General features: G+C 41.9%; 1 protein-coding gene across 1 annotated transcript in view; it reads left to right on the top strand.

The window, feature by feature from the left end:
* The window catches only part of kdm6a (lysine (K)-specific demethylase 6A), a 49,758-nt gene that overhangs the window by 3,188 nt on the left and 32,181 nt on the right, over window positions 1–14,389 (top strand). Inside the window, exons 3-5 of the mRNA XM_082509329.1 lie at window positions 2,183–2,291; window positions 2,578–2,627; window positions 8,637–8,695. Of these exons, the coding sequence (XP_082365455.1) occupies window positions 2,183–2,291; window positions 2,578–2,627; window positions 8,637–8,695 (218 nt within the window). The remainder of the gene's footprint in view (window positions 1–2,182; window positions 2,292–2,577; window positions 2,628–8,636; window positions 8,696–14,389) is intronic.

The raw sequence follows: 14,389 nt of genomic DNA, 5'->3' as shown, positions 1-14,389 counted from the left end.
TTGGTTCCCATTAGACCTCTAGACTCAATTTGAGCGTTTTAAGAGCTAGTTATTGGGTAGCTCTGCTTGCAGACATTGGGTCATCTACTATTGTAAGAAAACTAAGGTGGTAAGATACCTGTAGTTTGCTCTGCCTATATTTCTTGCAGTGACTTCTCCACTAGCCACTGAGATCAATGCTTTCAGCTTCAGCTCCATCAATATGACAGTGCCAGTGTTTTAGAACAGGTTCTAAAAGGAGCATCCGTGACAAAGCCTTAAACTGTAAATAGATAAATACTACTGATAGTTTTGCTGTGTTTCAAATATTGATCTGAGTCACATCACATGACAATAACCTGACAGTGATAAAGTTAGTTCTTTGCTGAGTAGGGCTGCCATGATTAGTCGACTAGTCACGATTACATCGACTATTAAAATCATCGACAACTAATTTAATAGTTGACGCGTCATTTGAAACTTTGTAAGATCCCAAAAGACGCAGGAATAAGTAGTAGGATTTAAGAGTGTAACAATGGCCTGAAACAGAAGATGGCAGCACTGCATGTACAAGGATGCCAGCTGCTATTAAACCTTGAAGAAGAAGAAGCAGTGTCCGGTATCGTAGCTGTGTCCAAATTCAGAAACCGCATCCTCCTGTGCCCGCATTTGTAGGCTGATTACGTTACAACGACACAACGAAGACTGTCCAAATTCGAAGACTCCAACAAATGCGGCCGACAAATGCGCCCTTCATTTCCCCAGATTTGAAGGATGGGTCGGGTGTATACTTCGTGGCCTAACCTATCCCAACAATGGCGGCAGCTAGTTAGTTTGAATTTTACTCTTATTATTCTTTCTGGGTCACAAAATAAACGTTTAACATATTTTTTAGGCGAGAATGTAGCTGTGTAAACTTCAGTTTATCAAGACGCCACATATTTTCAAAAGTGCTCCAACGTTTTCGGAGACGTCTGTTATCCACCAGCTTGATAGGTAGCCGGGATTCAAGGCTCACTAGAGCCGGCGAGAACACCGGACTCCCAACAAATCGTTTACGAACCCACAGCCGTCTTTCGTTACTCAGGTTAAACATATATATAAGTCACTTAGATAACTTAAAAATGTTATTGTTTGGCTTTTTTCAGTATTTTATTTGTTCCTGAGTAAATCGGTTGGCTGAGATTAAAGTTATAGTTTTTACACAGGTGAATAAACGTCTAGCAGACAACTGATTATCAGAAGTGTGAGATGCTGTAGAATATACTGCGGTGTCCTGTTATATTTTAGATAGCAAGGAGCAGACGGCTGAGTTTATTAAACTCCAATGAAACAATCTGCAAATTTCATTAAAATTTAATAAACTATCATCTTGTCTTTATTTTTAGTTAGCACATTCCTTAAACACTTAAAGCTGTAAACTAATGATAGTTATATAAGAGCAGATGCATGCTGGTGCAATAAGCTGTACATTTTACGTCCAATGGATGCATGATCTGATTAGTCGACTAATCGCAAAAATAATTGGTGACTAGTCGACTATCAAAATAATTGTTTGTGGCAGCCCTATTGTTGAGTTGTAGCTGGTATAAAGCAAGTTCTGTAAAGCACTTTGAGTAATCAGGCAGAGTAGAAACGCGCTATATAAGCACCAGTCAAGTTACAATTTATTTTCTGTGACTGTTACCAGCTCAACAAGACTGTATTCTGTATGCCCAAATTCACAGTACACTCTGTTCAGTTCACTTACCATTTATTTTTGTCAGTTGAGTTACATTTAATTTATTTCAGCGGTTCCAAATGATACAATTGTTTTTCCGCCTTTATTTTACCCTCTCATGTACGCACACAGTCATACTCATCAATCATTTGTCCTTAGTGACTGCAGCGCGGGCTAAAGCGCATAATTTGTATAGCCATTGTTTAAATACTGACTTTCCAGGTCCATATTTGGGCACAGAGCTGGTACTATGCAAAGCAGGTCTAGAAGGTTTGAAAAGGATATCCCTTTGATAGTATGTGAGTCAACTGTGTCAGAACGTTACCTCTAATAAAGCTCATCCGGTGACCTAAGCATTGGTCATATCGGTCCTTTATAGCCTCATAACGTCTCTGTAATATGCACAGGACAAACTGAACATCTACCTTACTGTTATCAGTCGCACCCTTTTAAACTCTTCATTGCTATCACCTTTTTATTTAGGCTGTTAGCTGCTATGATGCCCTCATCCTGAAAGCAGAGGGGAAAGTGGACCCTGACATTTTCTGCCAGCTTGGACACTTCAACCTTCTGCTGGAGGACTATTCAAAAGGTGAGAGACCAGAGTGTAAATGGCTCCCTGTTCCTGTCAAATCTGCTTCTTAGGATCCACTAAGACATCTTTTTTTTTCCCAGTAAAAATTTGACTTCACTCTTGTTTCTTTACTCTGCTTGAAAAAATGTTGATGATAAAATATTCAGATTAGGTCATTTGTGCTTTCCTGCTGGGAAGCGTTGAAGTGTAACAGAGCTAAATATCTTTAGCTTTTAACATTGTCACAAATTGTTTACATCCTGTTGAGTCTTTCCCTCTCTCTGCTTTATGTTCTTATATTTAGCATTATCTGCATACCAGAGGTACTTCAATTCACAGTCGGACTACTGGAAGGTAAGCGTTCATGACTCTTATAGGTAACACAGCCATTAAAAAGCTGTATTCATTTATTTATGTTTTAATTTGCTAGGACTGATTTTTTTCTGGGATACACAACATCCCCTATTACCGATTTTTCTACTGCTTTTGTTTTTGAGCTGGCAGAAAGGTACAGGTCAGCATCAGAAACGGTGCCTTAAATGCGCTGCAGGTACTGAGGGGCGGTAGAGGCTAACAACTGCTCAGATGCAAGAATGTTCAGCATGTCATTGTCCTTAAACAGTGTGCGCATACCAAACAATGCTTGACTGGTTGACAGTTAGCCTGTAAAATGCGCCTCAGCAACCTGCTTTAGATTATTCACTCCTAGTCCAGAGCCACTGCTGGAGTAGATACTGTGATTGACAGTTTGATATTAGAATCAGAATCAGAAAGGGGTTTATTGCCAAATGTTGAGCAGGTTTACAACATTAGGAAATTGCTGCGGTGCTTCAGTGCAAACATAGTGTCATAAATAGCACTTAAATAGACATGAAAAAATAAAAGTAGGGATAAGAATTAAAAGTGCTACGTAGAAAGATATGTGCATGAGATATACATGAGATATATACATGAGAATAAGAATTAAGAGTGCTACGTTGAAAGATATATACATGAGTGCAGGTGGTGATCAGTGCCAAACATGGAATGATGCAGTGACACAGCGTAGGGTCATGTGTTAGTGGTGGGAACAGTCATATGGTTATTGTTCATGTGTCCAACAGCAGAGGGGAAGAAACTGTTCTTATGGCGAGAGGTTCTGGTGCGAATGGACCGGAGCCTCCTGCCTGAGGGGAGCAGGTCAAACAGACTGTGTCCAGGGTGAGAAGGGTCAGCTGAGATCCGAGCTGCACGCCGCAATGTCCTGGAGGTGTACAGGTCCTGCAGAGATGGGAGTCTGCAGCCAATCACCTTCTCAGCAGAGCGCACAACACGCTGCAGTCTCTGTTTGTCCCTGATAGTGGCTCCAGCGTACCACACGGTGATGGAGGTGGTGAGGATGGACTCGATGATTGCAGTGTAGAATTGCATCATCGTCCGTGTTGGCAGGTTGAATTTCTTCAGCTGCCTCAGGAAGTACATCCTCTGCTGGGCTTTCTTGATGACGGAGGTGATGGTGGGCTCCCACTTCAGGTCCTGGGTGATGGTGGTACCCAGGAAGCGGAATGAGTCCACAGAGGTGATGGGGGTGTCAGTCAGGATGATGGGGGGGAGTGGGGCTGTGTGCTTCCTGAAGTCCACAATAATCTCCACTGTCTTCTGGGCATTCAGCACCAGGTTGTTGTGGCTGCACCAGGACACCAGACGTTCAACCTCCCTCCTGTAGGCAGACTCATCCCCGTCAGAGATGAGCCCAATAACGGTGGTGTCATCTGCAAACTTGATTAGCTTGACAGACTGGTGGGTGGAGGTGCAGCAGTTGGTGTACAGGGAGAAGAGCAGAGGAGAAAGAACACAGCCCTGAGGGGAGCCGGTGCTGATGGTCCGGGAGTCCGAGACATTCTTTCCCAGCCTCACATGCTGCTTCCTGTCCGTCAGTAAGTCAGTGATCCACCGGCAGATGGGATCAGGCACATTCATCTGGGAAAGCTTGTCTCGGAGATGGTCTGGAAGGATGGTGTTGAAGGCAGAGCTGAAGTCCACAAACAGGATCCTGGCGTAGGTTCCTCGGGAGTCCAGATGCTGCAGGATGAAGTGTAGGGCCATGTTGATGGCGTCGTCTACAGACCTGTTGGCTCTATATGCAAACTGCAGGGGGTCCAGGAGGTGGGAGAGAACCAGGCGCTCAAAAGACTTCATGACCACAGATGTCAGAGCCACGGGTCTGTAGTCATTTAGTCCAGTGATCCTAGGTTTCTTGGGGACAGGGATTATGGTGGAGGACTTGAAGCAGGCAGGCACATGACATGCCTGCAGTGAGGAGTTGAAAATGCCAGAAAACACTGGGGCCAGCTCGTTTGCACAGTGTCTGAGGGTGGCAGGAGACACGCCGTCTGGGCCGGGAGCTTTCCGAGCATTCAGGTTCTTAAACTGCTTCCTCACATCTGCTTCATGAATATGAAGAGTTGTGGTGGGAGGAGGTGGTGTGAAATCCTCTTTTGTGTGGGGTGAGGAGGGGGGTGTTGTAGGTGAACAGTTTGAAGGTGGTGATGGCTCTATGGAGGGGGGAGAGGTGGGGGAATTAGTGTCCAAAGTGCCTCTATTGTTGGGGCCGTTGGAGGTGTGAAGGCTGCCTGATGGCTCGTCAAAACGGCAGTAAAAGTCGTTAAGGGTGTTGGCTAAACTATATATTAGTTTATAGAGCTTGGAGATCGGTAGTCATGTCAGTGTGAATATAGTGTGGATATTCTTTTTTGCTGTTTAGTTATTCTGCTGAAACTTGAAGTGCATTCTCTGAATTGGATACAATACCAGGAAGATGGGGTGGATGGATGGAAGCACGCAGTTAACTAAATGTAACAGTCTTGCAAAGACAGTAGCAAACATGATTTCATATAAACTGGCTTGATTACAGGTCATTTAGTCAGCAGTATTATGTAACCGTTTTGAAAGCTGAAGTTTGCCAAATGTTGCCAGCTAGTTTGTGTTTTTTTTATATCTGTGCAGAGACCAGAGTCACGTTGAAAATGCTGTGGCATGAAGGTTAAAGGCTCCTTTCTACTGTTTGTTTTGAACTATCGCAATTCTGCTTTTCATAGCCTTTAAGAGGTCAGGGGATTTTGTTATTCTGTGCTGTGTCAAAGGTTTAAATGTGCATTGGTGGGAGGCTTTGTTCCCCATACGGAAAAGAAATAGTAAAAACTTATATGTGATTACTCATGAAAGTGGCCACTTTCGCATTACTTTCATACATTATTTTAGTAAGTATCCAAAACATACAAGTTTCATTATATAATTTTTCAAGGGATCTTATATCTGTTTTCACTCTTATATGCTTTTCATACAAGTTTCACACAAGACGGATACAAACTTTATAGGATTTATATATATCTTTTCCATATGGGTCCACCTCTAACTTGGGATTTTTTACTGTAGTCGCTTATTACTTAGGAAGAGACTGTAGCAGGATGACAACCTGCCTAAATTGCAGTTCCAGTGACATCCAATTTGCATCAAGAATAACCATGGCTTTACAGCAGTAACTAATTTACTACTGAATGGAATAAAATAAAGAAATAAGGCTAGTCAGCTAGTCTATAAGTAAGTAAGTAAAATGTATTTATATAGCACATTTCACAGATAAAAATCACAAAGTGCTTTATAATAAGATCAGACATACAAGCTAAAATTAATTAAAAGCCCGTTTGTATAAAAATGTCTTCAGCTGCTTTTTAAAGGAGTCAGTTGAGTCTAGAAAACAGTTACAATTTAATCAACAAGAGAACTGATTTAACCGAGGTTAAACAGTGTCCCAGATCTAGCATGTGTGTTTTGCCACCATTAGTCACATAATTCAGGAAAGAAATTCTGTCTTAAATGTTGCTGAAATGTCTTTCTCATTGTGCTGTGCCTAACACTGGACACATGATGCTGCAGGTAGCACTAGCAGCCTTCTTTCCTTGTAGATTAGTGCCCACAATGTGGTTATTTAGTGTTCTGGTTCATATGTCGGTTTCGTTTGACAAAGTCTACACAAAACCGTTCATTAACGGAGCAAAGTAATGCAGAATCAGTGGCTAGCAGGGAATCATTTGGATTACTTTACGTTTAGCTAGTTTCAAACTTCCTATAACCACAACAAGTAAGAGAGAGAGATGCTGGTGTTTGGTTTCACCTCAGCACTGAAAGCGACCAAGCTAGAGAGAGATGGTGTAAGCATGTTTGCTGGAGCCTTAAGTCATATCAACTCACTTAATCACAGTTTTTGGTTAAAGAAAAACTATGTCTTTAAAGCCCAAAAGGTTGATTCTGTTCATCTGGACGTAGCATTTTCAGTGGGAGAAACGTTTCGTCACTCAGCCAAGTGACTTCTTCAGTCTCAGCTGACTGCAGAGTTCCCCAGCCTTATAAACAGTACATTTGCACAATAACTGAAACCAGCCCACTGAATGGGCTGTGAGGTCAGTTCCTTGGTCATTAATATGAAAACCATTGATGAAAGACCACTGATTAATGGCCATGAGAACCATTCAGAGAGTTGGGGAATGGCTGCAATCACAGCAGTGTAAGATGGCGAAAGATGTACCCTTAGGCCTCCTGGAGTCTAGATGAACAGAATCAACCTTTTGGGATTTACTTACCTGGATGACTGAGCATGCATCAAGATATGCCTGCAAAACAAGCTATCTTAGTGGTCCCATTAGCGGCCATTGCTCTGTTGCTAATGTGCAGTGTAGAACTGAATGAATAGACTTTAGATCAATTGGTATCAGAGCCAGTTTTTGAAGTCCGGATTGGACTGATATCCAGTACCGATCCTACTGGATCGGTACATGCCCAGTTGAACATTAGTCTTTCACTGTGTAATGAATCCCCTTTTGGGGATGCTCGTTTGTTTTTATTCTTTTTACACTGCTCTGCTACAAATGAACTACGTTTGTTATGATTTTGTTTTCTCCTATCATCACAACTTTTTCAGTATTTTGTTGCTAACTGCTTTGAAGCAAGTTCAAAGCATGACAGTTTTAAGCTTGTTTTTCTCCAGTGTGGTCATATGATTTGTTGTCTTTGCAGTTTTTTAGTAATCCCAAGTTTTTTGGAAAGTGGAGCGGCTGTGCTGAGAGTTTGCACCTGTATTCTGTCTAAACTAAAAGTAATAAGGTTAAGTGAAGTGTCGCGCATCCTCTTAATTTAACAGGGCAATGCATAGCTTGTCCTGCTAAATTACAAGTGTATCATGCCTGGCATGAACTAGCACATTAACTTATTTGTATTGTTCAGGAGGATCACAGACAATATTGTGAGGGGAAAAGCAAACTTAATATGGTGAGAAAGAGGAAAGCACTTCAGGGGAAGGAGACAAAAAGTGCTCTATTTCTGTCTACCTGACCACAATTACCTCATCCATAATCATGGTCCCCCATTGTGTAATTTGTTAGCTTAAACCCCAGATCAGTAGTTTTTTTTTCCTTAAAGCATTATTTGAACTTTAGTCAAATTGTCCAGTCATCTATGTTATGATAGTTTCCAGTCCGTGCTCTTCATGTGCTTCAGCACGCCCGTTAAACAGAGGTGTTGAGAGTTCGATTGTGATCAGACCTGACAGCTCCCTGCTTACAGCTCACCACAGTGAAGTGATAATGTAAGCTCGTAGTCTCGATTTCCCCGACTCAGTGCCAGTCCCAATGAGACTGCCTCCCTTTAACAAAGCAAAAATAAAAAATAAATACTGTAACAGAAAGACGGTGTTTTATTTATGTAACAATGCATCGTTTGTGTGCCATGTATAGATTACTGCACTAATATGGGGGAAGGGAGACAATGACTCATGACTGATTTTGGACATGAGTTAAACACAAAACCTAAACTAGATTTCCATATAAAATGATCACTGAGATAGAAAGTTAGAAGCAACATGGGGTTGCTATAGATGGTACAAAACAAACGGTGGACCTGAGAAGTGAAGCCAAGGCAGAAGTGCCTTCAGTTGCCATTCTTTCAATGGTCATCCATCTTCATCCGCTTTATCCAGGGCTGGGTCGCGGGGGCAGCAGCCTAAGCAAAGCATTTTGACATTTAAAAAACAAATAAGAAGAAGGATTCAGGGCCCTAAAATTGAAAATGGAAACCTTTTTTCTTTTTTTGGCTATTGTTTAATGTGGTGCTACTTTCTCTCTTCTATCTTGCTCTCTGTTTCACCTCAGGGAAGAATTCATTTAAAGTGGTATTAACTAGTATTGAATGTGTATAAACATGTTTTCGTGCCATCAAGGTTATCCTTGCGAGCTCTTACTTTAGTGCTAAATTCTGTACAGTAAACAATGAGCTGAAAAACCTCTGTTTTGCTCTTAACAACAATTTTCCAACCTTTGGTTTTCTCCACAGAATGCTGCCTTTTTATATGGCCTTGGCATGGTTTACTTCCATTATAATGCATTTCAGTGGTAAGTACTTTTGAAAAAAAAAAGTTTCTCATTGCATGTGTGATCTCTGCCAGTTTTATAATTGTTTCTCCATGAACCAAGTGGGGATTAAAAAAATCCTTTTCCTTTGCTGTGTAACGGTCTGACCTTGTGGTAAATAAGCGCACGTTATGTCACCCCAACTTTGTGTGAGGACCAAGAAACTTGATAAAAGCAGAACTGTTTCAGGGAAAGACAGAACAGTTGTAAGGCAAGGTTCCCCTCTGGACTGAAGGCTGCCTTCGTGTATCAAGCTAATATGCAGATAAGAGTAAGAGAAATCCTTTTTTGAATTCCCAGTGCTCAATAGGCACTTGACATATTATTGTCAGGCATTAGTTGTGTGTGTGTGTTTGTTGAAGTATTGCTTTCCCGGCTATTGGAAGTACACTTTTCTGTGTTTATGTGATTTATATGCTGTTAACAGGCACTTTTTGTCATTAAATGTTTACATCTGTTGCACTAGAGAAACTTTGTGTGTTATGAATGATGTCTTTGTATTCCATTAAATATTCCCAGTAAGCCAAGAGGCACTGGCTGACCCTCAAGGTTGTGGAATTGGTGTAAGTTATCACCACCTCTGCCATTTAATTTTTTAAAAATTACACATGCTGGTAAAAATATTCTTGACTCTTTTTTTGCTTTCTTAAATCCTTTTAACCTAGGGCTGTTCGATGTAACGATATATATCGGATGACGATATAAAAACGTCTATCGTTTCATTTTACGCTATCGTTTGTTTCGTGGTGTCGCAAAATAAACTGTTTACGGCAATATTTTTTCATGGTTTTGATGGTCACTGTAGTGGCTATATTAATTTCTTAAAGTTCTCTCTATCGCTTATATTTAATATAACTACACTACAGACAGACAAGCGTTTGTTTTTATGCGTTGTCGTTAGCAACAACGACGGTAAAACCACCGCGTGTCTGCTTGTTCCACATAAACCTTTCACAATAAAGCTCAAGATCCTGTTGAGACTTTTCAAAATAAACTGAATCACGTGAAAGAGCAGATTGTTTACGGATGAGAAGCAAAAAAGAGCCGCCAGGTGCTAAAAAATAAACCTTAGACTCAAACGTGAGTACAGGCTTTTCCCCGCAGCACGCCGTGCACGCCGTGTAATAAGCCGTGTGCAGTCAGCACAATCTGGAGCTGAACACTCTTAAGACTGTAGAGATGACAGTGGCCTTCAGGAGACATCCCTCAACTCTGCTCCCCCTCACCATATCAGACAGCCCTGTGTCAACTGTGAAGACCTTCAAGTTCCTGGGTACCACCATCTCCCAGGACCTGAAGTGGGAGACCAACATCAACTCCATCCTCAAAAAGACCCAGCAGAGGATGTGCTTCCTGAGACAACTTTGAAGTACAGTCTTCCACAGGAGCTGCTGATCCAGTTCCATACTGCGGTCATTGAGTCTGTCCTGTGCTCCTCCATCACAGTCTGGTATGGAGCAGCCACTAAACAGGACAGGAGCAGACTGCAGCGGACTGTACGGGCAGCAGAAAGGATCATCGGCACCCCCCTGCCCTCCATCCAGGATCTGTACCTCTCAAGAACCAGGAAATGGGCAGGGAAAATCATCACAGACCCCTCACACCCTGCACACAGACTTTTTGATCTGCTGCCCCCTGGCAGACGGTACAGAAGCCTGCAGACCAGGACCACCCGACACAGGAACAGTTTCTTTCCCCTCGCCATCTCTCTTCTTAACAGTTGACCTGTCACACTGCTCCCACTGCCAGACTGCAACTGCACCTTATGTACATTTTGTAGTATTCATTCCACCTCATTCATTTCTGTATTTTAGGTATATAAGTTAGATTCGTTATTTATAGTTGGTTTACACAGCTTTGTGTATGTATGTGTGTGTGTGTGTGTGTGTGTGTGTGTGTGTGTGTGTGTGTGTGTGTGTGTGTGTGTGAGATTTACATTGCTGTGCTTGAGAGCCACCATCTACCGGAACCAAATTCCCTGTATGTGTCTGCACATATACTTGGCCAATAAACACGATTCTGATTCTGATAAATACTCACAAAGAAAACGGCGGCCGTTACAACTTACCGGTATGTCTAAAAATGTATCGTTTCATGCATCGGTTAAAACACTCGACTCCAGCTACATGACGCTCAGCTGGAAACACTTCACGCAAGTCGAGCTGCCTGAGATTCACAGAATTTACAGAAAATGTTACATTTTTGTGATTTATATCATTATCGGACGATAGATGTCTTAATATCGGGATATGAGATTTTGGTCATATCGCACAGCCCTAGCACAACAGACTTTCCACTTGTGTATCGTGATTGTATAAAATCTTGGAGGCTAAGACTGTATTCAGATTGTTTTGTTCTGCTGCCGCCTGTGCTGGTGTTGATGTGCAAAGATGTGATGAGCGCTGACACTTATTGCATTAGAATGTAGTAGATAAGTCTGTGATGTGAGTGTAGTCATCTTGCTGCACCGACTGAAGTCCCATCAAACAAATCTTGTAACCAGACTTATGGAAACCAGGGGTGTAGCTTTCTTATATACCAGGCTGTAGAGGCTGACCTGCTGCTGTGTCTGTTACCTTTGGGCCTGTTGATTTTATTGCTTTCATAAGCTACACCAGCAGAACATCTTATTTTTTCCCTTAGCCTAAGCCAAGCTTTTAAAGCTTGAAAACCTTCTTTAGCAAGTCTTTTACTACATTAGTGCTTTTTGCCCTGTAAGGGACCACCTTGTTCCTGGGTCTATTTCACTGAATCCCCATTGTAGAACTTTTACTTTGATTTAAGATCAAATACTTTTAAGTAATGTCCAGCATTTTTGTCTAATGACCAACCAACGTATTATCATTGGTTGGTCATTAGACAAAGGCAGATATTTCCTATCAAATTTAAAATTACATTATACATTGCAGTGCACCGGCTGCATATGCACCTGTCAGGCTTTAGGATCAGAAATGACTACTCGTCTGTGCTCCATCAGTTTCAGGAGTAGAAAAATATGATTGGGTGGCTGATACAGTATTTTCCTATGGAGTACTGGTACCCAGTACTCCATTTTTTAGTACTGGGATTCCAAGCGATCTGAAAATGTGACATCAACAGACTGACGATGAGTCACATGAGCACATCTCTTTCACAAAATTCAAAACTATAATTTTTAACACCAGGCAACTAGGGAAAGGGCTTCACCTGCATTAGGTGGTACTCAATTTTAATGGAAAAACGACCAAAAGGGGGATCGGGCCGAGCTTGTAAGGTACTATTGGAAAGGGCTATTAGTGTAGCCGAGAGACCTGCGCAGAAAAAGTCTGTGTACAATAAAGAGGAGAAAGATTTTTACGTGATGTTCTAAATGGTTAATCTAAGACTGGTTGCATGTTTCAAGTGATAAACTATGTCTGAGTTTGCTGAATTGCAGAGAAATTGTTGTCTGCAGAGCCTGCATATTCATCCTTTGCCCTCTTGCTCGCCATATGTAATTCCTTTCCTAAGTGCTTTCTGAGTCTCTCAGTGCAAACAGTGGTTGTAGAGCTGTACAGTCATGTTTCATTCACACTAAGATGAAACCATGGTTTTGACAGGTTTTTGAATCTGTTTGTGTAAAACGGCTGTGAGTGTTGGGGGATGTTAATGGGGGAGGGGAGCATGTCATGTTGGGACCTCAAGGTCAGATTACGTCAACTTGAGCCGGAGGCCCAAAGGAATGCTGAGCTGTCAAACGGTGAATGTTACTCACAACGCTGTAGTTTTGCATATCCAGAGAGGGATGCTAGCCTATGAATCACAATCCTTTGATTCTTAGTGTTTATTAAAAATAAAAATAAATAAATAAAAAGAAAGCCATAATGGAAGGATAAGATATTAGGTCATAAATGCCATGCTAATTTTGATGTTGAAATAATGTTGGACATTCAATTTCAAATGGTCACCAACCAGTAGCCATATTTCAGATGTGCACCTTTTTGTTGTTGAATGGTCTTTTCTAAAGGCCTGGGTCGCCCTCTGTTCATCCTTTGGCTCGAGTCTGCCTTATGCTGTGTGTCACAACCTATTTGGTAGAGCAGCTTCACTTTGGATTGTGCCATTTAGGGAGGGGAGGGTGAACACGGAGGGGAGGGTGAACACAGAGGGGAGGGAGAGAGGGAGGGCCCAGATAAACAGGGAGGAGGGAAGGAGGGCAATGAGTTCAGTCAAGCTGCCGTTTGTGTGTGCGTGTATGTTGCACACAGTCAGCAGTGAGCTGAGTGCCCTGCCATACAGGAGAAGGGCTTCGTGCTGATATGCAGTTGCTATTGTTGTCATAGCTACACAGTGAGTGGCTTCAACTGGAAACTAGTATTTGTCTGTGTTTTAATGTGCTCTCGTCTCTGTAGGTTAGTTTATTTCAATATTGCTGAGAGATCGGTGCTGAAATGTTGAAAGGCTGCTGTCATGCTAGCAAATTTACGATTGCTCTGACATACACTACACTTGTGAAGCCAGACCCGCCGATATAGACCAGATCCACTGTGCAGATACTGTTACTGAATGACTGATTTTTAGCTTGCAGCAAAAGTGTTGAAGAGAAATTTGGGGACTTGAATTTTCAAACTGCTGAGCATGCTGTCATTCTTAAATAATCGCGCTCCATTTTCTGCTGGCTGTGCTGTATTTGACATTACAAGGATGGATTTGTTTAAAAAAAGGAGGGAGGGTTTGCATGTGCACTTTGCTTTTATTTTACAGATAAAAACAAAACGGTACAGCGGAAAGTCTGTTTGCCTTTTTCTGGGCTGAACTGAGAAATTAGTTCAGCATTTTGCTGGCAACTAGGGACCAAGATATGAAGTCCTCTTGTTAGCTTTGATGGAACATTATACCATTGTCACGTCAAGTTTATGTGAACTGAAACCTGTTTCAGACTAGAGTAAAAAAAGTAGGATGGCAAACTGTGCAACCAGGAAAAACCACTGGTAAATAAGCTTGGCTTTTGGGTGTGTTTGTTTGTTTGTTTTTTCTGTCTGGGAACAGTTGAAAGTCAATGCAGTTACCCTCTGGGAGGCCAGAGGCTGAGTGCCCTCTGCTCTGGGCACCCAACTTTGGTCGCAAGGCAACTGCTCAGCCTCTGGGTGGGAAGTCCAAGGCGGGCAGACTCCAGTCCCTCTTCAGTAGATTGATGAAGGTTTGCTGTTAATTGCCGTCTAATCTATAAATGCAGACAAGTTGCCAACAAATTTTAATCAGTGGTTTGCTCAATCACATATAGAATAGCACAAACCTGAGTTACTGTTCGGGCACTGAAAAGCATGTTTTATTTTGTGCCAATGTGTGTAGTTGCCTCTTGGACTGTTTATTTGGAATGAGAGGGAAAGATGTTACCAGAACAAGTGTGTAATTGGCACGGCTGGATGGCTTAAAGCTGTAGGTCTCTTCTGTCGCTCTTTCCTCAGTGTTTATAGCCGAGTCCCACATGTTCCTGCTCCACAATGATGCTGGTATTTTACTGAAACAGTAGAAGTAAACTCAACTTAATGGAAGGAGGAGAATTCTAATGCAAGACACATACAAGGATTCAGCTTACTTTCTCTCTTTATTTTAGTTTTTTTAAATTATAGTGAGCAGAGCAGGTTCCAGTGTGTCTGAATGTTGCAAAAGGGTCAGTGTTAGTTAAATTAATATGCAGAATATTCCAAGTCGTGT

This window comes from Aulonocara stuartgranti (assembly GCF_965226115.1).
Source record: "Aulonocara stuartgranti genome assembly, chromosome: 16".
NCBI lineage: Eukaryota > Metazoa > Chordata > Actinopteri > Cichliformes > Cichlidae > Aulonocara > Aulonocara stuartgranti.
This window is presented reverse-complemented; position numbering and strand designations above follow the sequence as displayed.